At 30.5% G+C, this 27,435-nt stretch overlaps 2 protein-coding genes across 6 annotated transcripts in view; both read left to right on the plus strand.

Annotated features, from left to right (window-relative positions):
- Positions 1-8,801, plus strand: part of LOC115877151 — a 57,322-nt gene extending 48,521 nt beyond the window's left edge. For all 5 annotated transcript variants that reach the window (XM_030893304.1, XM_030893305.1, XM_030893307.1 and 2 more), the window contains exons 6-14: positions 690-802; positions 853-1,038; positions 1,471-1,655; positions 2,324-2,522; positions 3,860-4,082; positions 4,143-4,310; positions 4,827-4,953; positions 6,696-6,914; positions 8,130-8,801. In XM_030893304.1, coding sequence (XP_030749164.1) covers positions 690-802; positions 853-1,038; positions 1,471-1,655; positions 2,324-2,522; positions 3,860-4,082; positions 4,143-4,310; positions 4,827-4,953; positions 6,696-6,914; positions 8,130-8,264 — 1,555 coding nt within the window. In that variant the 3' untranslated portion in view covers positions 8,265-8,801. The remainder of the gene's footprint in view (positions 1-689; positions 803-852; positions 1,039-1,470; positions 1,656-2,323; positions 2,523-3,859; positions 4,083-4,142; positions 4,311-4,826; positions 4,954-6,695; positions 6,915-8,129) is intronic.
- Positions 8,802-12,781: 3,980 nt separating this feature from the next.
- LOC115877153 (NFX1-type zinc finger-containing protein 1-like) overlaps positions 12,782-27,435 on the plus strand; it is a 38,666-nt gene continuing 24,012 nt past the window's right edge. Inside the window, exons 1-2 of the mRNA XM_030893310.1 lie at positions 12,782-12,978; positions 14,815-17,056. Coding sequence (XP_030749170.1) covers positions 12,960-12,978; positions 14,815-17,056 — 2,261 coding nt within the window. The 5' untranslated portion in view covers positions 12,782-12,959. The remainder of the gene's footprint in view (positions 12,979-14,814; positions 17,057-27,435) is intronic.

Genomic DNA, 27,435 nt, shown 5'->3' on the forward strand with positions numbered 1-27,435 from the left:
CAAGCAATTTAAGCAGCATCGTGATTACTCAATGGTCATATTTTATGAAACACCCTGTATAAATTTATAAATTTTAAAAAAATCTTAAAATATGTAAAACAACAAGATAAAATATACGTGTTTAAGAGTTTTTCCGAAAAACTCACCGGTTTTTAAATAAACAATATTTTAAAATTTGAGGGATAGTTTCACCCCCTTAGAATTCGAGTTTCGAAAAATCCCTTTTTATCGAACCTCTACACCCTAAAGTCAATCTGTTTTCCAAAAATCAGCTTTTTACGTCAAGCGCTTTAAGCAGGATCGTGATTAATCAATGACCAGATCTTTCGAAACACCCTGTATACATTTTTAAAAAATCTTAAAATGTGTAAAAAAACAAAATAAAATATACGTGTTTAAACGTTTTTTCGGAAACTTGACCGTTTTTTAAATAAAAAATATTGTAATATTTGAGGGGTGGTTTCACCCTCTTGGAACTGCAATTTCGAAAAATCCCTTCTTATCGAACCTCTACTCTCTTTGAGCAGGATCGTGATTAATCAGTATGTCAGTCACTTAAGGATTTTATATATTAGTATAAATTATATGGGAAATGTCATCGATCATCGTTTCTAAGCCAAGCCAACTTGACGCGGTTTTTTTTTCGATCATACGGTATGCCTTTTATTCGCAATAATATCTTTGTTTAGAAGTAACAAATCGGTGAACAGAGAACTTCACTATGGTGATACTCCTTCCAGAAGTAAAACATATGAACGCTTTGAGGAAAAGAGCTATAAGAAGGATGGATATTCGAGTGAAGGTATAGGAATCAGACTTCTTTAATCCAAAGTAATTTTTGTGTAATAACAGGAACCTATGGCGACCTCAGACCGCTGCGTACGACGTCACCTTCTCCATCCTCGAGGACTTCAACACTGTCAAAGCAAACCAAAGTATCCAACGTCCATGAATATCCAATACGGGTTCTGGAAACTCCAGTTCCCGACATAGATCCCGAGGTCTTAGCTCATTTGGATCCCAATTTGCATCCACCAGGTATAAATACCATAAGATCGAAAAAAAGGTGTTAAAGAGAGCTGGGCAACGACAGTCGATGCTAAATTTTAGCGAGGTCAAGCCCAAGTGTTTATTTTTTAATGGCGCTTACTGCCAGTTGGTCTTAAGAGGGTTGTAATTTATTTTTATATTGAGTAAAAGTGATTTTTAAATGGTGTAGTTTAAAATTCGAGAAAAACTATGTTTTTGAAATAGATTTCTGTGTCTGGAAACGTTCTATCCTTTTTAAATCTTTCTATTGCTAAAATTATTACCGATTGTCATTCCCCACCTTCTTTGACGCCGTTTTTTTTCGATCATACGGTATATTTACAATTAAATGGAATCCCATATCACATACAAGGATAACTATTTGTTATTTTCATATTACTACATTTTCTTACTTCTATAAATGTTCGTATTTGTTTGTAGGTAACACGAAAGTTACGACTACGATTAAGACATATACATACGAAATACCCGGATCAGGAAACTATCCTACTCAGGTTAAGGAAGATACCAGTATCAGCGAGCAATATTTGGACAAAATGGAAAAATATGTTTATTCTCCAAATGAAACTATTACAACTCCCAGCAAGAGTTTCGTCTACAACAAAGTATGTATTATTATATTCTTACTCTAAAAGTATTTATAGATTCCCTATTTTTAATTCTTAGTAAGTACAATAATCTTATATGTGTATTATATGTATGTATGGATAAGGTACGCTTAACGGATACTAATTTCGAAATATTTTATGGTTGCAAACAATTCATACCTACCGGGTGCGTCTCAAAACTTGCTCACAGCTATAACTTTTTTATTTTTTCAGATAAAAAACGAGATTTGGTGTGTTAGTATGACATAAATTAGTATTCAATTGTTTTGAGTCCCTTCCCGTTTCACGGGAAATGACTATAACCACAGACTTTAACTTAATAGGTTTTAGTTTCTAGGAGATCAAATAAAATCTTGCAGAACTTTACTAAAATTCTCTTTGTGTCCTTTTTATTTCGTTTGTATTTTATAACGATTATATTTTTAACGCATGCCGAATTTAGCTATTAGGTAGTTGCTTTCAAGAAAATTGTTTAATTTTTCCAATTTTGTCGAACTTTAGGTGCAATCATCTACATGGTTACATTGAATAAAGAATAAAAAAAAATATTCTTTATTCAATGCTCTATATAGGAAATTCTCAATATCATCCACTCAAAAAAAAATCAATTCAAGATCAAAAAGATTTCAAAAAATTCTAGTACTACCATTAATTATTTATTTTAGATTGAAAACACCGAAAATGTGTTTGAAAAATCGAAACCTGCGCATATCACTAAATCGTATGAAGAAATAGTTAAAGATGATGTTTCTTATTACCCGCCCTACCAAAAACCAGCCCCACCTAGTGGATACTCTACATTAAAAGAAACGGTCACTACTAGAAACTATCAACCAGGATATCAACCGGAATTAAATCCACCAAGTAATACATTTACATGTATTTTAATTAAAAAAGTATTCCTACCATGGTAAAACTGTGAACATTATTGTCCATAAAAGGTACAAGAAAAAAATATACAGAGTGTATCACCGGCAACAACTTTGTTTAATATTGCAATAAGCAAGGTAGACAGAGTATAGTTGATACAATTTGGCTTTTGTTTTTAGTATTGTTCTTTTTTAACCGAGGGATGAGTATGTTATGTTAAATTCAAGAGGGCTTTTCTAATCTTCGAGAGGGCTATATACCATTTTAATTCCTGGGTTACTATTTTGAGAAGTATACAATATTTAAAGAACAAAACAATTTGCCTCAAACGTCCAAGCCAGGGGCGGTTGATACAGTGATTGGTGTCAGTTGAAACGCATACAAACAATACAAAATATATTGAAACACGTTTTATTCAAGGTTAATTATAATTGTTAAAATATTTTTTTTAATTCCAAATTAGTAAGTATTCAGTATTTTAATTTACATAAAGAAATTCTAATTAGGTTTTGACAAGTAAAAAACATTAAGTAAGTGAAAAAAAAACAAGTAAGAAAAATAAGTAAAACAAGTAAGAAAAATAGTTAAAATTTACACCATTGTTTAAGATAAAGTTGCTTAACGAAAATAATTTGAAAATAAGCAAAAAGGAAAGATTTCAACAATCAAACATATTTACAATTGGGGGTTGAAACAGAGTTGTATTACAACAGCAAAATAAAACTCACATTCACCATAATACACCAAAACACTTTCCTTTTGCTCTGGATGCGCCTTTTGCTAACCATGTTAGCATCATGAGCAGATGATTAAAATTGAATAAAGATGCTAACATGGTTGGCGAAATGCGCGTGCAGTGCAAAAGTGTTCTGGTGTATTGTGGTGAATGTGTGTTTTATTTTGCAATCAAACATAAACCAGCCACTACTATTTAATGTTTTAATCGTACCCAGAAAAATTGTTTCAACCATCCCAAAACCTTCCTATGCCTATGAAGTTGTGAATATCCTGTGTGATTTTACACTTAAATTTAAAATTTTTCAAAATTGGAGTTAATCAAATTGTGTAGTGAACCGCTCAATATCATAATCAATTTAGGTCACAACTATACTGTTCCAATCTGGAAAATATTTTTTATATCTTTAAATAATTAAAACTACTTATATATTATTGTAATTAATTTGAACTAAGTCCGGTTCTGTATTACTCCTATTATCTAAAAAATATTACTTACTTTTCATTGGTTGCTATATGAAAAAATATGAACTTTAGTCTATTCAGGCAGAGAGTATATAAGTACATACAATTATAGCTGACATTTCATTATTCAGGTCGAAATCAAACGTATATTTACAATGAATCGACCACCACAAAGAACATCGACCATCCATATCCTCCACCCGCTGAAACAAGAGAATATATAATAAATAAAGAAACAAATGTTATTAACAAATCTGAGCCACCACGCCAGCCTCGAGAAACAACAAGAGAGTATATTATTAACAAAGAAACAAACATTGTTAATAAAAATCAGTCCCCAATGTCAGAAAGAGGGTAAGTCATAGGACATTAAAAATTAATAGAGTTTAAATTTCCTGCACAGTATTTTCTTAGGTATCCTGTATATAATCCTCCAGCGCCTTCAAAAAACACTTATGTATTGAAAGAAACTCACACCACTAATTATCAGAATGGATATCCTCCTAATAGACAGCAATCACCACCAAGGGAGCCAATAAATATTCACTATTCTTATAAGTCTACCAATACTACAGAGAATAGGTAAAAAGAATTTGTTATATAAACTTATAAACACCATTAAAAAAGTACATAGATATTAGACAAGTTAACCGTTTATATTATAATAGATTTTTAATATTGAGAAACAAATACAGTGTAACCTAGTGTTCCGTAAAAACCCCATGTCTGGATTATTTAAGATTTGTGCTCCATTAAAAAAAATATGCAGAAAATAGTGGCAGATATTTTCAAAATATTGTATAGATGTATAGGATGTCTCATGTTTTTATTCTAGTTATACCGTATGATCGAAAAAAAAGGCGTCAGCGATGGTCATTTTCAAGCCAACTGGACGCCGTTTTTTTTTCGATCATACGGTATATGTCAAAAAATGTTTTAAACAGATGTCCATTTACAAAAATAAATTGTTTACACTAACTTTTTAATATTTCGTATGACAACCAAAACTCTGACGCCGTTTTTGTTTGAATCGTATATTATTGTATATGCAACCTACCTTTTTATAGTACAACGATACCTATATGTTTCCTGATTTAGATATAAAGGAGGCTACCCACCTAATAACGAGAGTCAAACTTTGCTGCCCCAAAAGTTTCCTACTGAAGATGGGCCTGATGGACCCCCAAAAAGAATCGAAGAACTTATGGCTACTATTGGTAATGAGGTACGTTACACCAGTAGGCTTTTTTAATAACAATAATCAAGTATTTGTTTGAAAGTGGCAAGCAATTGTCTTTAATTTTGAAATTTTAAAGCACGTTTCGACTTTATAACTAGTCGTCACGAATGTAAAATGTAACTAGTCGGGGTTTCTGGACTCAATCATCGTATCGACAAATCATTGTAGCGTTAACACCTTTAAGCCAGAGTTGGCATGATATATATCAATGATATATATCGGATATATATCATTGATATATATATCATGATATTTATACCTTGATATATATATCATGATATTTATAAAAAAATAAAACTCAACAATCAGAAAGAAAAAAACAAAAAAGATAATATTGATTGGATCTGGGACAATTCAAATGTACCAAAAACTGCCAGAAACAGTATCAATTGATTCTGACTCTGACGAATCTGACGATGATTTACCATTAATAAAATTAATAAATCAAGTATAAATTTGTTTGTTGTTATTTTTAAAATATCTGTTTATTTTTTGAATTTCCGATTATTTTTTAGAATTTCCGTTTATTTCTTAGAATTCCTGATTATTTTGTAGAATTTCCGTTTATTTTTTAGAATTTCTGTTTATTTTTTAGAATTTCTGTTTATTTTTTAGAATTCCTGTTTATTTTTTAGAAGTTCTGTTTATTTTTTTTAGAATTTCTGTATATTTTTTATATATTTTTGTTTTAATGTTGTTCCTATTATATACAAAGCAACAATAATTAAGTTGAAATAAAAATATTTGCTTGAGCTCTTGATTTTACTTGATACTATACTAAAATAACTGCACATAGAGATTGACAGTGACATAGAGATTCAGTGATTTTGCGTTTTGCAAAATTTATCACTTATCAGGAATTCAAAAAACAAATTTATCACTTATCAGGAATAATAATATCAAGAAATCTAAACTATTTCAGATGTTTATCAATAAAGGCGAAAAATAACAGAAACCTCTGTTATTTTAAGTTGTTATATAATAACAGCTCTAATAACAATTAAAACATTTATTTAAAAATAACAGTTTTGCCCATCACTAGGCAGAATATGCATGGGGCAATTAGGTACTACAGAAATCTGTGGTCGACAGCCAAGATAATTAATAGAGAGCGGATTGGTTTAACTGGAAAGTTAAGCAGGCCTATGTGCGCAATAAACCGAAAATATTCAGCTAAGCATTGACATTAAAAACATCATGAGCGAGTTTTATTTAAAATGGTTCAGTACTCCCTGTGGCATTTAGGAGTATATCTAGTAATGTTAGTTTAGTTTTTACTTCATAATGGCTTGATAGTGACCGGTCGTGGCTCAAGCAGTAGTGTGGCGACTACTATATGCGAGAGGTATTCGATCCATGTTCGGTCCCCACCCAGTACTGTCGCTATATTTATTTACATAAAAATATTTATCTAAATAGAGGGATCAAGGAAAGCAATGGCAAACCACCTTGAGTATATTTGCCTTGTACAGCCTCTCAAATAGTGCCGTTGGAATCGGTGATAAACTGTAGGTCCTGTGTACTTGTGAACACTAATGACGCACATCACAAGTACATGCGAGAGGTAGCCTACGCTCTGTATAGAGTATGACACTCTAAGATGAAAAATGGCTAGTAATACATTCAATATGAAACGCTGTGTAAAATTTCAACATATAGACACATACACATATCAGACCCAGAAGATATTTTATTTCAATAACCTACTTTATTTGTTTAATTTTTAGCCACCAAATAGTCCCCTAAATGCTGGTTTTAATGCCCACGAAAAAGAAGTGGCTCATAAAAGGGTTGTGGAGAGTATGAAACAACAAAACGCCGAAGTTGAAGATTTACAGAAAAAAGAAGTACCTACTAAAAATGTTAGTGGGCCTCCTGTATACTATCCGCCAGGACACGAAATGTTTGCCAAAAAGGAAGAAGGGGGCGGTGGCTGGAGAGCACAGGTATGTTTAATAAAAAATTCAGCTACAATACCTAGATAATAAGACCTGTAGCAACATGGACATCATCACATAGTAGTATATTGCTAATTTTGGTCAATAGTATGTGCTAAAACTATATTTGGATATTAGAAACATTTTCCTAATATTTACAGTTTTCCGGACTATGTACTTTCAATTTTCTTTTTTGTAAAAACTTTTGATTTTTTGGTGTTTTCTAAGTAATGTAGGTAAAGCATTTTAGAAGGGGAGATTGCTTAGATCATATTTTGTTGTTTCGTCCTATTTACGTTTTTTAAGTTTTATGGGGGTATTTTATCTGTCATAGCTTCCATACACATTATACAATTAGATTTCATTATTTATTATATTGTTCAATTTATCAATTCAGTCTATTAAAGGTTTCACAGCACTGGTGACCAAAAAGTACACTTCAATTTGATTATTTTAAATGTATTTTTAATGCACAATTAGCTCCCTCTACACCAGGAGTTTTGGCCTGCGGATTGGGCCTGTGGACTTGGCCTACGGATGAAATCTTTGCGTTTGTGGGCCATACCCGAGGTTATTAAAATATAGTTATTAATATAGTAACCTTGGGCAAGACCAAGTCTGTGGCAGGCCAAGCCTGATACAGGCCAAGTCCGCGAGCTTGATCTGTGAGATGTGAGATTACGTTGGTAAAAAAAACGAACTATAAAGTCGTCAGACTTGTAACACTCTTTCTTTCTAACCTTCAGTTTTTATTCCGATAAACATTTATCTTTATAAAAACTGCTATAAAACGTGGAATTTTGTCCCAAAGGAGAATTTTAATCGGGTAAAGATCTAATCAGCAGGCCAAGTCCACAAGCCAAGTCGGCTGATCAAATACGAGAGTTTTGGTACGTGAGAGACCAAGACCGCAGGCCGGGTCGTCTGGTGTATGGGGGCTATTAGATCAGACATGTAAAAGTTGTTCTTCACAAAGTGGATGTACTTTTACTTATAAAACATTCTATATAAATTATATAATAATATATGATACTACATCAAGTACCTACAAGATATATTCATGTCTATAGTCTATCAACGAGAAGATTCATGACAGTGATAGCTTTTTTTGGATGTCGTCTGTCGAAATATTCCTTGGTTCTTTGGACAGACTTTATTGTATTTAATTGTATTTCCCCGTTGATTTGTTGATTTATTAAAATTAATATGAAAAAAAATGTTTAGGGTGAATATGCCAAAGGATCAGGTAAATACATGTACGAAGCTGAAAGCGGATCAAAGACCAAAACCAAGAAAGGAATGGCCGTTGTTCCAGTGTGTTTACCTCTTTGCTGTGGACTTCCATGTACCCTTCTTTAAAATGTATATTCATTCAATCTCCAGTTTGAACAACGTTTATGATTTCGTAAAGTGTCATTAACAAATTCAATCTTCTTAGAGTGCTTGCACATGAGCCACTATTTTGTTGGTCAAAGATAAATCCAAGGAAACGTCAAACAATTTTTATGCTCTAAAACAGGACTGACCGGCAACATAGTCGTTCATATACAACGGCTTTTGATGATGATGAAGTATTTATTAAAAGAATTCTCAATGTGCCTTACAATTCTTGTATTGAACATATTTTTTAGTTATTTCAATTATTGTACTCACTGATCTGATCTAATAAATGTATAAAAGTGTAAAAAATAGGTTTATTGTTTTTTTGTATATGTTAAATATATTTGGTAAAAGAGCTTTAAATAATTATATATATTTAATAATAAAAAATGAGTTAATTTTATTTAATGTTAAATATTAAAATGTAATTTTTTGGCAGCTTAAAAATATGACAATAACGTTTTAATTTGTATCTCATTTCTTTAATTATTTAAGTTGTTTCTAATATTAGGAATACAATATGATCAAAAAGATTTCCAATCAAGCGTACTGTTGCTGTGTATATTGACAGATAAATAACTTTTACGAGAAATTACACTAGAATTTTTAACTGTTACTCAATTAATCCTTGATCATAAAACTTTTTGATCGTACAGTATATGTTTTAAAATTAAATAATGAACTAATTTCTTGCCTTGAAAATATTAGCTGAATGTAAACCCTAAAACATTTATTTAAATAAACAGTAAAAAAACTATAGTTATATTGTTTAATTTTTTAATCATAAATAATGTTATTAAATACGGTAAAATCGAATTAAAAAAAACGGCGTCAGGGACGGCTGGGGAATAACAATCAATGATAATTTTGGCGATGTAAATCTCTAGACGTCATTTACTAAAAATTGACATCAAACTTGTCAAAAATTAACGCTAATTATAGAAAGATTAAAGAAGGATAGAACCTTTCCAGAAACACAAATCTGTTTTGAAAAAATGATTTTTTTCTCGAATTTTAAACTACATCATTTAAAGATCAGTTTTACTCAATATAAAAATAAATTACAACCTTCTTAGCCAGTAACCGCCATTAAATATTGAAAAGTTCGGGCCAAGTGATGACATCTAGGGCTTGATCTCGCCAAAAGTATCATCGATTGTCATTCTGCTTATACATATATTGCATTAATTTTTCTGCTACCTTAAGATTTCTCTATTCTTACACTTAATTTATGTGATTTTCTTAGCATAATATGATTTATAAACCATATTTTTCCTAATTGAAGGATGGAATAGGATATGCAAAATTAAGATATTTTAACATTTATGTTCCAGACAAAGCATAATATAGTATTAAGATTAAGACATAACAAATATTATAAGAAAGATCTTAATATAAATCACAAACTAATTACAAACTAATCTTAAGTTGGTCTTGTATAAACACAGGTATGAAACTAACAGAAGATTCAAACGCAACCTTCACCATATTGTCAAGATTTGGCATTATAGGATACAAGAAATTACAGTAAATTAAGAAAATAATATCAAAGTACACGATATTAAATACTGTAATGTATTCTACGGCACAAACCATCTCCCTTCTAAAGAGAAAAAGATAAAACATAAAGCTTATTTTAGTCTTATCAACACACTCTTCGATAAAATATATGTCTAAAATTGCTATTAATCCACTAACTTGATATTTTTAAGAAATTATGATACAAACATTACAATCAAAGTATATTATATTAGTAACATTATAGGTAAAATATGTTACCTCTATCTCCCATTGACGTGTATTGTTCTATAAGACTCGTCATGGTAGTATTTCAAAACATCAATACAAATAATCAAAACTATTGTTGCCTGTCTGTAAATAACTAGAAATTAAATAACTTGAAAGAAATAAAACAATTCTAATAAGTTTAAACCCATTAGAAAAAAAATTCGTAAATGATAATTTTAATTTTAATGTAAATATATAAATAAATGTTATTATTATTCAACCACTTCCATATCTCATCTGTGATTATTACAATTTTATATATTCATAATACTTTCATTTCATAATCTTCATTATCCTTCTTACCTTAATTTTGGATATCAAGATAAATCTGAAATTATATAATTAATTATAGAATTTGTATTATTATTGATTAACACTAAAAAAAATTTTTCAACTGCAAATAATTCGAAAATAAACTGCAATTTGGCAACATCGACGATGTGCGCTAGCGTAGTATCGATGATCAAATGCAGCAAATATGGGCTTCAAGGTCAGCCACCGGATCCACACCTTTACCAAAAATATATTTATCTATATTAGGTATGGACACAATGGATCTGTAAGGTCGAAGTGATTAACCCCCCTCCCACTCATTCATTCTAATATTAGGTATTGAATGTTTTTTGATTAATGGGACATTTTTTGGTAATGGTGTGGATCCGGTGGCTGACCTTGAAACGAGTTTTTGCTGCATATAGTCTTAGACACTACGCATGCGCACATCTTTGATGTTGCCAGATTGTGAGTAATTTTGGAATTATTTTCAGTAGAAAACAAATATGTGCTTTTCAGTGTTTTTTGTCAATATATACCATAAGATTGAAAAAACGGCGTTCAGTTGGCTGGGAAATGACGATTAAGGACATTTCCCATATAAAATGACAGCAATTTTCATTTCATAGTCATCGCTGACGCTATTTTTTTTCAATCATAGTACGCGGTATATTATTTATATTATTATTTTAATATTTCGTACAACACGTGAACGCTTATTTTGTAGTCAATAAAATTATATAGAAATAAAACTCTAGATTCCTATCTAGATTATTATGCTACGTTTAAAAAGTGCTTTATTAAAAATTCGGGAAATTAAAAATGATGTGTCCAAGTTTTTTCTTTTCTTTGTTTCTTTTAATTTTTAAATGCGGTAGCTCCATGTCATGTTCATAATAGTTTTTTTTAACATTCCATCAAAACTACGGAGGCCTTAAAAGGCCTTTTAGCCTCCGTAATTAAAATTGTAGAATCAGCATTCAGCAACATTAACATCAGTGACCTTGTTTAATTCTGCTTATACATATATTGCATTAATTTTTCTGCTACATTAAGATTTCTCTATTCTTACACCTAATTTATGTGATTTTCTTAGCATATATGATTTATAAACCATATTTTTCCTAATGGAAGGATGGAATAGGATATGCAAAATTAAGATATTTTAACATTTATTTTCCAGACCAAGCATAATATAGTATTAAGATTAAGACATAACAAATATTATAAGAAAGATCTTAATATAAATCACAAACTAAGTCTTAATTTAGTCTTGTATTTCTATTATTATTATTATTCTTATAAAACTAATAAGATCAAAAATCAACCTTCACCATATTGTCAAGATTTGGCATTATAGGAAACAAGAAATTACAGTAAATTAAGAAAAGAATATCAAAGTACACGATATTAAATACTGTAATGTATTCTACGATACAAACCATCTCCCTTCTAAAAAAAAAGATAAAACATAAAGCTTATTTTAGTCTTATCAACACACTCTTCGATAAAATATATGTCTAAAATTGCTATTAATCCACTAACTTGATATTTTTAAGAAATTATGATACAAACATTAATTATAATCAAAGTATATTATATTAGTAACATTATAGGTAAAATGTTACCTCTATTTCCGATTGACGCGCGTGTATTGTTCTATATAAGACTCGTCATGGTAGTACTTCAAAAACATCAATACATATAATCAAAACTATTGTTGCCTGTAAATAACTAGAAATTAAATAACTTGAAAGAAATAAAATAATTCTAATAAGTTTAAAACCATTAAGCAAAAAATCCGTAAATGATAAATTTTAATTTAATGTAAATATATAAATAAATGTTATTATTATTACAATTTTATATATTCATAATACTTTCATTTCACAATCTTCATTATCCTTCTTACCTTAATTTTGGATATCAAGATAAATCTGAAATTGTAAAATTAATTATAGAATTCATATTATTATTGATTAACACGCAAAAAAAAAATTTTCAACTGCAAATAATTCGAAAATAAACTGCAATTTGGCAACATCGACGATGTGCGCTTGCGTAGTATTGATGATCAAATGCAGCAAATATAGGCTTCAAGGTCAGCCACCGGATCCACACCTTTACCCCATTCACATCATATTATATAGACTCCTCATACAAAGCAAAATTATTCATAATATCAATAGGTAGTTTATTAACGTAGTTTTCATGTAGTTAATGAACGGGAAAAGACGTAGTTTTTGAAGAAAAACTACACGTAGTTAATCAGGTAAACTACGTCTTAATTAACTACTTCCCTCTTGTAGAATATAAACAAGCATATTACTAAAATGTTGCAGATTTAAATCCATTTTTTTTAAATATCGATATTTTAATATACCCGAATTTTTTGGACATCTCTAATTCACCATCTGTTCTGTGGGATTCCCTCTATTGACTTTTATATCAATATATGTTTTTGTTATCGTTATCTGTGAATGTGAAAAGTGATTTTTTGGCCATTCATTTTTGTTTGATGAAGTCGTTGAAGATATTAGGTAGTACTCATAGAATATTGCTCTGATTTACACCATACATTTGAAGGAATGTCTGCAAAACAAAATCTACAAAATGAATTTTATCAGAACTGGTAAGTATCTATAGCACAAATCCTGTATTTTAAAATTTATGAATACTTAAGTGGTTTAAAAGTGTGTAAGTACCCTGTAAGTACTTAAAGGGGGTTATAGGATAGGTGACGATTCACTTTAGGGCTGTCGCGAGCATTGCATTTAAAATACAAATTTTGCTACCAAAACAAAGTAAAAGACATTTGTGAAAGAACTAGGTGAGGAATATTCGATTTCTTAAAACAGTTTTTATAAAATAAATAAAATCTTTATTATTTTTTGTTGATTATTTAATTTTAGATGTCAGCCTGTCAGCTAATTTAATTAGTAGTATTATCAGTATATTATCAGTTTTTTATAAACAATCATATCACCTAAAATACCCTATTATATATATTTTTTTTAAGTTGTATAAGAAGATAAGTGATTGATGATATGAAATATTTTATTTAAGGCAGAAGCAAATTCAAAGTACTACAATATGACTACTTATATCCTTTATATACAGGGTGCGTCTCAAAAGTGGCTCACCCCTATAACTTTTTTATTTTTTCAGATAAAACGAGATTCGGAATATTAGTATATGACATAAATTAGGATTGATTGACATATACAATTGTTTTCGATCACTTCCGGTTTCACTGGAAATAACTACAACTTTTGATTTTTAAATGGCACCCTCGGTATTTTTTTACTTTATTCGATAGAAAATGACATTCTGAATAGAATGACATATCATATGTCAACTTTTGACATTTTCGCATATGGTTTATTTTAAATTGTAACATGGGGTTCATAACGACTATTTGACTCGAAATACCAAGTGTGTGGTATCAAATTATTCGTAAAAAATGCTTTCTCCAAATATGCTAATGAGCCACCCTCGTTCCATTTGAAAAAATTGAGATATGATTAAAAATACGATTTGGGCAGCTTTTAACAAGCCAGGACAAGACACTAAAAACATTAGACAACCAAATCTATTTTTCCAAGGCTCCTTGATTAAAAATTAGTGTTTTTAACACAACCATGACACTCTAGATTGAAATTTAAAATACAATTTCTTTTTGAGCGAATAGTCAAAAATTGATGTCATATGATATGTCATTCGATTCAGAGTGTCATTTTCTATCGAATAAAGTAAAAAAATACCAAGGGTGTCATTTAAAAATCAAAAGTTGAAGTGACCGAAAACAATTGAATACGTCAATCAATCCTAATTTATATCATATGCTAACATAGCAAATCTCGTTTTTTTATCTGAAAAAATAAAAAAGTTATAAGGGTGAGCCACTTTGAGACGCACCCGGTATATATGTTTATATAGGTCCATTGAGATTGTAGTAGTAGTTGCTATGCTAGATCCTAGAGAGTAATATTAAAATATTATTTATTGTAATGCACTTTTAAGATTGATTGATGTTTATCACAGACTCACAGAAGTCACAGATAACAGAGTATTATGTTATCTGCGCTAATAAATCAGTTTTGTTAGCAACTTTTTTATTAGCTCTTTGAGAGAAATGTATTCTTCATAAAAGTTTTTTCTTATTTTAGAATTGCTAATTCCGCTTATACTTTAAAACAAATTTCCATACCGTTTTAGGGAAAAATTAAAAAAATATATGAAAATCTAGTTAAATTTAATGTCACTTTTAGGTTTTCATTCTAAAATGGTTATTATTAATTTTGATTAAGGTCATATTTTTTGCTGTTTTAATAAGATTAAAGAAATTTATTTTTATTAAATAATATTAAAGAGATTTTCATGTAAAAACACTTTCTATAGTTTCTTGAACCTTAGTATTAAGGTTAAGGTAATTATTTTATTTATTATTTTTCTTTTTTGATTTCAGTTCGATCATGTATTTCTGAGTTATTTTGTGGTGCACGAGTTTCGTCTGGTAATAAAGAAGAAGAAAAATCTGATACTGTCAGTATTGCGAGTATTGCCAGTGGCGTTTTCATACGTTCTGGAAATAATATATCTGAAGGATTACAACCACAAACCAGTTTACGACGTTCTAATGGCGACTCTATATATGTTAAATCTGATAAAACTGGTGGTGATACTACCACTCCGTCTAAAATTTATACTGTGAGTAAACTCGCAACTACTAATTATAAAGTTTCAAGTTCTAATAAGAAGAAAATACATAATGTTCCCAATTCTTCTGAAAATAAGATACATAAAGGAATACAACCACAGAATAGTTTACAAAGGACTAAAGTTGACTCTAATAAAACTGCTGGTAACACTATCACATTACCCTCAAATTCTGATGTAACTGGATTTGGTGTTACCCATTATAACGTTTCCAATTCTGCTGAAAATAAGATACATAAAAGAATACGACAGAGTAGTTTAGAGCATCCTACAGCTGGCTCTAAATATGACGAATCTAATAAATCCACTGGTAACACTACAACTTTGCATATTAGTGAGTTTAGAGTTGCCAACAACGAAGTTCCTAATTCATCTGAAGATAAAATATATAATAGATTACAACCACTGAGTAGTTTACAAAGTACTAAAGTTGACTCTAATAAAACTGCTGGTAACACTAACACATTACCCTCAAATTCTGATGTAACTGGATTTGGTGTTACCCATTATAACGCTTCCAATTCTGCTGAAAATAAGATACATAAAAGAATACGACAGAGTAGTTTAGAGCATCCTACAGCTGGCTCTAAATATGACGAATCTAATAAATCCACTGGTAACACTACAACTTTGCATATTAGTGAGTTTAGAGTTGCCAACAACGAAGTTCCTAATTCATCTGAAGATAAAATATATAATAGATTACAACCACTGAGTAGTTTACAAAGTACTAAAGTTGACTCTAATAAAACTGCTGGTAACACTATCACATTACTCTCAAATTCTGATGTAACTGGATTTGGTGTTACCCAATATAACGTTTCCAATTCTGTTGAAATTAAGATACATAAAAGAATACAACGACAGATTAGTTTAGAGCATCCTACAGTTGGCTCTAAATATGACGAATCTAATAAACCCACTGGTAACACTACAACTTTGCATATTAGTGAGTTTAGAGTTGCCAACAACGAAGTTCCTAATTCATCTGAAGATAAAATATATAATAGATTACAACCACTGAGTAGTTTACAAAGTACTAAAGTTTACTATAATACTACCAATTTATTTTCAAATTACAGTGTTAATACATTTAGAAACCAAAGTGTATATCCAACTAAAGACGATTTAGTAGAGACCAAAATTGGAAATTTAAACCCCAATATTATCCAAGGACAGTATGAAACTTTAGATAATTATTTAAGTACTCATTTTACCCTTCTTCGAGAAGATTTTATAAAACCCTTACGAGAAGATTTAAAATTATATTTTTGCGGTAACAAGACATTAGATAACATAGTTATCCATAATATAACATTTATAAGAAGAGGAATAAATAATGATGAATATATTTTTTGTATTCAATTAACAAAAACACTTACTACTTCTTTGTCGGACGACGAGGATTCGGAAAAATCGTTAAAACGGTTTATGACGGGTTCTTTGGTGATTTTTACGCGAAATAATTTTGAGGATTTTTTTTGTGGAAGAGTATCAAACAACGATGGATTCCGAAACAAGTTACTATCGATTAACTTTGAATCTAATACATTAAACCAAATATGTTGTAAACCCGATATTGAATATAAAATGATAGAGTGTAATGCATTTTTCGAACCATATTATAACGTTTTGACAGTATTGCAGAAAGTATATTCTTCTACTATATCAATGGAAAACTATCTGGTTCAAGTTGAATCAAATATTAAAATGCCAAAATATCTAAAAGGTATAAAACAGCATGTTCTTATTAACGGATTGAACCCGTCACAACATACTACCCTAAATGCTGTGTTATCGCAAGAATTGGCTATTGTTCAAGGGCCACCTGGAACAGGAAAAACGTTCATGGGTATAGAAATTACAAATCAGCTTTTGAAGAGATCTTCTTTATGGTATAATAACACGCCTATGCTAATTTTGAGTTGTACGAATCATGCTTTAGACAACTTTTTGGAACGGGTAACAAAATATACTCCTGAAATATTAAGGTTAGTATAGATGTTTTTTTTTATTTTTACAGTCGTAATATATTCCTAAGGGTCGTGCGTCTTGCATAATTTAGAAGTATCATAATCTGTCCAATGAGAGAGGGTATATTACAGTGATAATTGTGTCTGTCATGTTAATGTACACGTAAATTGTATTTTCCTGTCATTTTTTGGATGTCGTCTGTCGAAATCTTTCCTGAGGGTGCATCCATACTATCCTAGAAAAAGCGGAACGGCCGCGGCGGCGGCGTATCGGCGTAAAGATCTTGAATAGATTTCCAGTAATCCTATTGGCTGAAAAATCCATCTGTCAGAAATTTTATCTGTCAAATTCATCTGTCAAAAATTTCAGCCAATAGAATTACTGGAAATCTATTCAAGGTCGTTACGCCGTTACGCCGATACGCCGTTTCTAGGATAGTGTGGATGCACCCTGAGTCGTTGGACAGACTATAGAGTAAACAATAGTAAACATTGATAAAACCAAAAATAATAAAAAACAAAAATGCAAAAATAAGTTATTTATTTGGGTCATTATTTTCTAAAAAATATGCGATCACTGCGAACCACAGTATAAAGATAATCCTTTTCGAATGAAGTGTAGAAATAAGTATAACCTCAGATTATAAACTTATCGTCAAAAGCATTGTTTTTCGTGGTTCCAATTTTCGGAGTCGCGCACTAGTTAGGTTACTAGTTTGCGCACAAGCACGCCCACTTATGGCCTCTAAAGTTGTGCACAGCGCCTGACCGGCCCTGTTATTACGCTGTTTAAACGCGAGTTTATTTTTGCGCACAGGAAATTTTACTCGTTTGCTCGTCATAAAAAACAATTTTCGTACCACGAATTAGGGGCAAGATTTTTATCTGTATACATATAGTATACCTAATCTGTGGTATAACTATGGGTTATATCTCAATATCTTGAATTTTCTGCGTGATTGACAAACGAATCTAAAACCATAGATAACCTTGTCTAAAACAGCAAGAGGAATTCGGGCAAAAAAAATCGATGTTGTCACGTTTAATAATAGAAATGCAAAATTGCTCGATATTACCTATAAATTGAATACATTTTTAGGTCATTTCAGCATATGTAATTATATACGTATCCTTACTCTCCATAATTTGAACTCGACATTTTATAATTTGAAGTAAGAAATCCCATATTTTGAAGTCCGTGATTATGTATTTGCCTATTTGCCATTTGTTTAGTCAATTAATGTAGTTATTGCGTCGGTATTGTTTTCCTGTACAGACCTGTCGTTAGTTCGCATCAATACGTTAGTGACAATACTACGTTAATTTTTAACAAACTCTTATTTATTTGAATTTATCCCTATTTCCTCTTGATTATTTGAACTTCTATTATTTTGAACTATCTTTATATTGAATTTTTTTCCTGGTCCCTTGAGTTTTAAACTATCGAGAGTCGACTGTATATGCTAAGTATCTTAACGCAGTCCATATTGTAAAATGTATATTTATCTACTTAATTGATTTACTTCATTCTGCTTATTATAAAAGGTAAAGTACGGTATGATCGAATAAAAACGGTATCAGCAATGGCTATGAAATCAGAGCACGTAGATCGCCGAGTAGCGACAGAAACCGTCGGCTCTTTTGATGTGGTGGGACCAAATTTTCTTTCTCTCTCTTTTGACGTGTTTGACAGATAGACTACGTATTTAACTGCTCAACTTATGAAGTGGTCCTATAAACATGTATACACTGCTCACAATTTGAAGTGGAATTAATTATAAAGTTTTATACATATCTTTTTTGTTTTGTTTTATCCTTATTTCTAAATTTGAATGTATAAAATATCTTACTGCTAATAAATAATTAAAAAAACGATTCGTTGCCTGAGGTATACTTGAAATAAAGTATATAGAGATATTTGATAAATGGCAACAGTGGCAACTTCGCTTCTTCGTATAACAGATAACCTACATATTTCGCGCAGCCGCAAAGAAAATTGAAAACGGGACTATCGCTACTCGTCGGTTTAGGTACTCTGATGAAATGACAAGCATCTCAAAAGAGAAAAGATTCCATCGACGTTGCCAAATTTACGAACTTTACTTTGAAAATTATTGGCGCTCTCCATAGAGCACTTTCTGACTATACTAAAGCGGGAAATTTAAAACAAATTTGATGATTTGGTAGATACACTTACATATATTATTATATTATATATATATATATATATATATATATATATATATATATATATATATATATATATATATATATATATATATATATATATATATATATATACATATATATATATATATGTTGTATATATATACATATATATGTATACATATATTTAATATAAAATCGACGGAGTCAGTCCCTGGTACGTTTAAGATAGGCCATCAGACCCGGGTATATCGGACGAAAAATGTTCAAGCTGATGCCTTCAGGCCCTGATGCTGGACCGTTTAATTTGTCCCATTTATATAAAAATAGAGGTTTATTCGTTTTCGCCAGACCCACGACGTTGCCGCTTTAATTCTCAAATATTTATATTAGAATTAGACGAACGGACCTTTGACGCGGTAATGGATCACAGTGCAGAAGTAAAAACGGTGCATTTCTGCTATAGTGAATAATATTGGTACTTATTGTTAGTATTAGATATATTCTGTCTTATAAATGCATCTGTATCGAAAGCAAGCTTTTTATCTGAAATTTCTTTAAAAATTAAATTTCTTTGGTAATAAGCATAATCAAGTTACAATGCATTATCAATTTCGTTTAGTAGATTTTGTAAGTGTTTACTAAGTGATGATGGAACCCCGTTTATTATCTTTATACTTTAAAAGAAAAAAAGTTTAGCTACTTTCTACAACGAAATCATAGCATCGAAATAAATTTTTTAGATACTCGTACAATTTTTGACACGACGATCGATTCCGACAACGAAAAAAAAAAAAAATTAGTTACTTCTACAACGATATCGTAGCATCGATATAAATATTTAGGTACAATTTTTGACACGACGATCGATTCCGACGACTGTCATTTCTAAGGTAATTTGACGCCGTGTTTAAACTAGGGTATGTGTGTATTTATCATTAACTTTTTTCTATTTTGTTGTAAAATTATTTTAACTTATTTTTTATTACATACAGATATGTGGGCGGCAATTTAAAAATTTGCACTGTGAGCAAAAAAAAGATGCTCATTTAGAATATTAAGAAATTCAGACAAAAAAATGAAAATAAGCATTCTTTAAAAGATTGTTTCTACTAGTTTTATTCTAAAAATATAAATAATATGAGGTCTCTAATCTGGCGAGTTGAGTTTGGACAGACTCCATAAACAAAAATTTTAAAAGTATAAATGTAATAATTCTAAATTTTCTGCGTCTGGTAAATTCATAGCAGTAAAGTAGAGAAAAAAGTGTAGGTTTAAAAGCATTAATTTCTGGAAATTCTATTTGTAGAGGCTGGGAACCACCTACTTTTCTGGGAACCCCATATTTTCAAGTTTAAATTATTAGAACTGTGATTAAAACAAATCACTATTTTCATTCATATTGCAATCAATGAATAATAAGAATATTATATTATCAAATATTACACTAATTAAATTAAATATGGGGGGTATTAGAAAAATTGCAATAGATACGGAATCGAGCAAAAAGTGTTTCAAGCCGATCGGCGATCGACTGAATCGGATTAGTCATTGTCAAAATACGTAGTCATTGTCAAACTCTCAAAACATTATTAAAAGAAGAAAAATTCTCAGTATAATTGAAAGAAACCTCATTATCGACATTTAATATACAATTAAAAATGAGTTTATTGAGAGAATTATTAAAAAAAGAGAAGAAAAATTCTCAGTATAATTATGAAAGAAACCTCATTATCGACATTTAATATACAATTCAAAAATGAGTTTATTGAGAGAATGGACGGAACCGAGGACGGAACTGATATCAATATTGACGCAAGTTGTTACGCAAGTGTCAGTAATTCAAATTTGGAACATGGTCAAGTTAAGTTTTTTTTTAATTAATAGTAAAAAACATAATATATTAATCTTTATATCTTGAAAAAAATGATAATACTGAGGAAATTTAAACATATTATAGAGATGCAACCATAAAACGTGTTTGTTATATTTACATGGTGTTGGTAGATAGCATCCAGCCGTAAACTGAATATACAACGTATTACTGTAGTGTGTAGCCACAGTTTAAAGAATACGTGTAGCCGTCAACATTTTTGTTTCACTGAAATTACTATTTTAGATCTCACTGAACGAAATAATGCAATAAACCACTATTGTGAATAACTGAATATTGAATCATATTTATGATCGAAAAAAACGGCGTCAGCGATGGCTATGAAATGAAAATTGCTGTCATTTTATATGTGTGTGTGCGGGAACATTATATGGTGAATGTCATCGATCGTCATTTCCAAGCCAACTGGACGCCGCTTTTTTTTCGATCATACGGTACCTTTTTGTTTAAACTTTTTCCTGTGGGGAGAAATATCATACAAAACGGCCTTATCGTACAGTCACTATCATATATACGATGATCGTAATTATTTTGATGTAAATACTTCGACAATGAAATCATACCACCGAAATAAATCTTTAGGTACTCGTACAATTCTTTGACCCGTCGCGCGTCGATCGATTTAGATGAAAAAAATTTTTAGGTACTTCTGTAACGAAATCATAGCACGAAATAAATTTTTAGATACTCGTACAATTTTTTGACACGGTGATCGATTTAGATGAAAAAAACTTCAGATACTCGCACAATTTTTTGACAAAACGATCGATTCTGACGATTGTCATTTCAAAGGTAATTTGACGCCGTTTTTTGGAATCATATATATGCCATGTGTATACTTATCTAATAAGTAAAGTGTATTCATTTAGAATATATTAAGAAATTCAGACGAAAAAAATCAAAATAGGTAGTAAGTATTTTTTAAGATTGTTTCTACAAGTTTTATTTAAAAATTGTAACAGAGAACCATTATTATTATAGGGCCCCTCTCGGACCGCTTGGACCAGTCCATTATAAAAAAGAGCGAGGGATAGTAGGTAGAAAAAACATATGATTTGATTTGTCACGGAAACGTGAAGTTTATTAATAAAAGTGTTTTGTTGAAATTCTTCGAGTTTTATCATAAAGTTTATGGTTCGACACCCAATAAAATAATTGTAACGAATCCCCGTCACAAAATATAAATAATTTAAAGTCTAATCTGGCGAGTTGAGTTTGGATGAAACTGTAAACAAAATGTTTAAAAGTGTAATGTAATCATTTAAATTTAAATAAAATTCGTATAGCAGTAAAGTAGTAAAAAAAAGTGTAGGTTTAAAAGCATGAACTTCTGGGAATTCCCTATTTGTATAGTCTGGGAACCACCTACTTTTCTGGGAAACACATACTTTCAAGTTCAATTTATAAGAATTGTGATTAAAAGAAAGCACTATTCTCATTCATATTGCGATTAATGAATATTAATATTAATAATATTATACTACCATATATTACTCAAATTAAGTTTTCGAATACATAGTAAGTAAACATAGATAGAAGATAGAACATATTATAGAGATGCAACCATAGAACGTGTTTGTCATATTTATATGGTGTTGGTAGATAGCATCCAACCGTAAACTGAATATACAACGTATTACTGTAGCAATCAACATTTTTGTTACACTAAAATTACTATTTTAGATCTTAGTGAACGTAGTAATGTAATAAAATTAATTATTGTACTGATTTAACTACCATATAATCGAAAAAAAAACGGCGTCAGCGGTGGCATGAAATGAAGATTGTTGTCATTTTATACCGGGTGCGTCTCAAAAGTGGCTCACCGCTATAACTTTTTAATTTTTTTTTTGGTAAAGGTGTGGATCCGGTGGCTGACCTTGAAGCCCATATTTGCTGCATTTGATCATCGATACTACGCAAGCGCACATCGTCGATGTTGCCAAATTGCAGTTTATTTTCGAATAATTTGCAGTTGAAAATTTTCTTTTGAGTGTTAATCAATAATAATAAATTCTCTAATTAATTTTATAATTTCAGATTTATCTTGATATCCAAATTTAAGGAATGATATATAAAATTGTAATATTAATAACATTTATTTATATATTTACATTAGAATTAAAAATTATCATTTACAGATTTTTTTTCTAATGGTTTTAAACTTATTAGATTTACTTAGTGCTTTCAAGTTATTTAATTTCTGAAAGTTATTTACAGGCAACAATAGTTCTGATTATATGTATTGATGTATTGGCATTACCATGACGAGTCTTTATCATTTACGGATTTTTTCTAATGGTTTTAAAACTTATTAGAATTATTTAATTTCTTTCAAGTTATTTAATTTCTAGTTATTTACAGGGCAACAATAGTTCTGATTATATATTGATGTATTGAAGTACTACCATGACAGGTCTTATAGAACAATACATCGTCAATGGGAGATACAAGGTAACATTTTACCCATAATGTTACTAATATAATATACTTTGATTATAATGTTTGTATCATAATTTCTTATAAATATCAAGTTAGCAGATTAATAGCAATTTTAGACATATATTTTATCGAAGAGTGTAGTTTAGTTTAGTTTTGGTTGATAAGACTAAAATAAGCTTTATATGTTTTATCTTTTTCTCTTTAGAAGGGGAGATGGTTTGTGTCGTAGAATACATTACAGTATTTAATACCGTGTGAAGTTGATATTCTTTCTTAATTTACTGTACTTTGATTTCCTATAATGCCAAATTCCTTGACAATATGGTGAAGGTTGAGTTTTGATCTTAATTAGTTTTATACCCAAGTATACACAGACCAACACAAGACTTAGTTAGTTTGTGATTTATATTAAGATCTTTCTTATAATATTTTGTTATGTCTTAATCTTAATGCTATATTATGCTTTGTCTGGAAAATAAATGTTAAATATCTTAATTTTGCATATCCTATTCCATCTTTCCATTAGGAAAAATATGGTTTATAGTAGTTCTCCGTAGTTTTGATGGAATGTTAAAAAAAACTATTATGAACATGACATGAAGCTACAGCATTTAAAAATTAAAAAGAAAGAAAAAACTTGGACACATCCCTTTTAAGTTCCCGAATTTTTAATAAAGCCATAAAGCCCTTTTTAAACGTAGCATAATAATCTACAGCAATTAGATTAATTATAGGAATCTAGAGTTTTATTTCTATTTAATTTTATTGACTATGAAAATACATAATAAGCGTTCACGTGTTGTGCGAAATATTAAAATAATAATAGAGAACAACGGCATACGGTCGAGTCGGCCTACAAACACGTAAACGTTTACGTACGCATGCGCATTTCTTATATTTTTTATTTTTTATACACGTAAAAGATTCTTAACGTCTACGTATACGTGCCAGCAGCGGCCGACTCGACCGTATGCCGTTGTTCTCTATTATAAATAATACCGCGTACTATGATTGAAAAAAAATAGCGGCAGCGATGACTATGAAATGAAGATCGCTGTCATTTTATATGGGAAATGTCCTCAATCGTCATTTTCCAGCCAACTGGACGCCGTTTTTTCGATCATACGGTATATATTGACAAAAAAACACTGAAAAGTACATATTTGTTTTCTACTGAAAATAATTCCAAAATAACTTGCAATCTGGCAACATCGAAGATGTGCGCATGCGTAGTGTCTGTGACTATATGCAGCAAAAACTCGTTTCAAGGTCAGCCACCGGATCCACACCATTACCTTTTTTTTAGATAAAAAAACGAGATTTGGTATGTAAGTATATGACGTAAATTAGTAATATGACGTAAATTAGGAATGATTGACGTATTCAATTGTTTTTGGTCACTTCATGTTTCACCAGAAATGATTACAACTTTTGATTTTTAAATGACACCCCTTCGGTATATTTTACATTATTTTGATAGAAATGACACTCTGAATCCAGAATGGCATATCATTGTCCTCACTTTTTGACATTCTCGCTTTTAAAAAAATTATTTTAAATTTCAATCTAGAGTGCCATGGCTGTGTTAAAACACTAATTCTTAATCAAGGAGCCTTGAAAAATAGATTTGATAATCTAATGATTTTCGTGTCTTGTCCGGGCCCGTTCTTATAAGATGCCCAAATCGTATTTTTTAATCATATCTCAATTTTTCCAAACGGAACAAGGGAGGCTCGTTAGCATATTTGGAAAAAGCATTTTTTACGTATAATTTGGTACCACACACATGGTATTTCTGAGTCAAATTGTCATTATGAACCGCATGTTGGCTACTTCAAAATAAACCATATGCGAAAATGTAAAAAATTGACATATTATGATATGTCATTCTATTGAGGGTGCATCCACACTATCCTAAAAACGGCGTATCAGCCTAACGGCGTAACGACCTTGAATAGATTTCCAGTAATTCTATTGGCGGATGCGTCTAAAAAGTGGTCCACCGCTATATCTTTTATTTATTTTTTGATAAAAAACGAGATTTGGTATGTTAGTATATGACATAAATTGGAATTCATTGACGTATTCAATTGTTTTTGGTCACTTCCAGTTTCACCGGAAATGACTACACCTTTTGATTATTAAATGACACCCCCGGTATGTTTTTACATTATTCGATAGAAAATGACACTCTGAATAGAATAACATATCATATGTCAACTTTTGACAATTTCGCTTAAAAAAATAGTATTTTAAATTTCTATTACAGAGTGCCATGGATGTGTTAAAAACACTAATTTTTAATCAAGGAGCCTTGGAAAAATAGATTTGATAGTCTAATGATTTTCGTGGTCTTGTCCGGGCCTGTTATAAGATTATCAAAATCGATTTTTCAATCATATCTCAATTTTTCAAACGGAACAAAGGTGGTTTCTCGTTAGCATATTTGGAAAAAGCATTTTCTACGAATAATTTAGTACCACAATTTGGTACTCGAGTCAAATTGTCATTATGAACCGCATGTTACAAATAAATCATATGTGAAAATGTCAAAAAATTGACATATTTATGATATGCCATTCTATTCAGAGTGTGATTTTTATCGAATAATGTAAAAACATACCGGGGGTGTCATTTTAAAAAATCAAAAGTTGTAGTAATTTCCGGTAAAACAGGAAGTGACCAAAAACAATTGAATATGTCAATCAATCCTAATTTATATTATATACTAACATACCAAAAACTCGTTTTTTATCTGACAAACCAGCCTAAAAAAAAGTTGTAGGGGTGAGCCTTTGAGACGCAAATCGGTATACGACAATTATAAATGATAATTAGTTTTAAATACTTCGTACAACGAAGTCATAGTATCGAAATAAATTTCTAGGTACCTCGTACAATTTTTTGACACGACGATCGATTTAGACGAAAACCATTTTAGGTACCTACTTCTACAGCGAAATCAATGTCGTTAGCATCGAAATAAATTTGTAGTTGCTCCTACAATTCTTTTTGACACGACGCGACGATCGCTGATCGATTTAGATGAAAAAAAATTAGGTACCTCTCTACAACGAAATCATAGCATCGAAATAAATTTTTAGGTACTCGCACAATTTTTGGACTTGTCTGAACGAAATACTCTTTTGTTTCCTAATATTTATTAGCCGAACGACCGGTTTCGACAATAAAAAGTTTAGTTACTTAGTTACTTCTTACAAATCTGGTGATGACAGCAATTCAAAAAAAAAAAAAGATTAGACATGTAAATTATTGATATTTTAAATGAAACTAGTGGAATAATTTAAAAGAATACTTATTTTCATTTTTTTGTCTGAATTTCTTAATATAATTACCAGAGTATGAGCATTTTGTTTTCTACCAAATATACCATCGGTTATATCTTCGTTTCCCTTAATAGTTTGCTTTCACCGTGTTGCCGGCTCTTTGGTCTCTGAATACATCGATTCAACGTAAATCGGCTATGTACACTTATACTATTAATGTCGTGAAGGTGGCGCTGCCCGTGACAATGCCCGGTACTTCACCGTATGGCGCAAAAAACGTAAAACCATTTTTTCAGGCCCAGCTGAAATTCTGGTCAGGGAAGCGGGGAAACCGTTCTAGACGATAACCACTGAAATCGTACTCAGACCCGACCCGGGCCTGAAATGTCGAAGCTGGCCCGAGCCCAATGAAGCAACGTAATTTTTGGGCTCGTATAAGCGGTTTAATAAATCTATATATATATATATATATATATATGGTTAAGGGTAGTTGCTATAATAGTTACATATATATATATATATATATATATATATATAAGGTTATAGGTTGATCCACATTATGTCGAACACAGCGGAATTAATTTCTTATATTAGCAGTTCAAGGCAAG

This window comes from Sitophilus oryzae, unplaced genomic scaffold, assembly GCF_002938485.1.
Source record: "Sitophilus oryzae breed Bouriz unplaced genomic scaffold, Soryzae_2.0 scaffold_1442_pilon_pilon, whole genome shotgun sequence".
NCBI lineage: Eukaryota > Metazoa > Arthropoda > Insecta > Coleoptera > Curculionidae > Sitophilus > Sitophilus oryzae.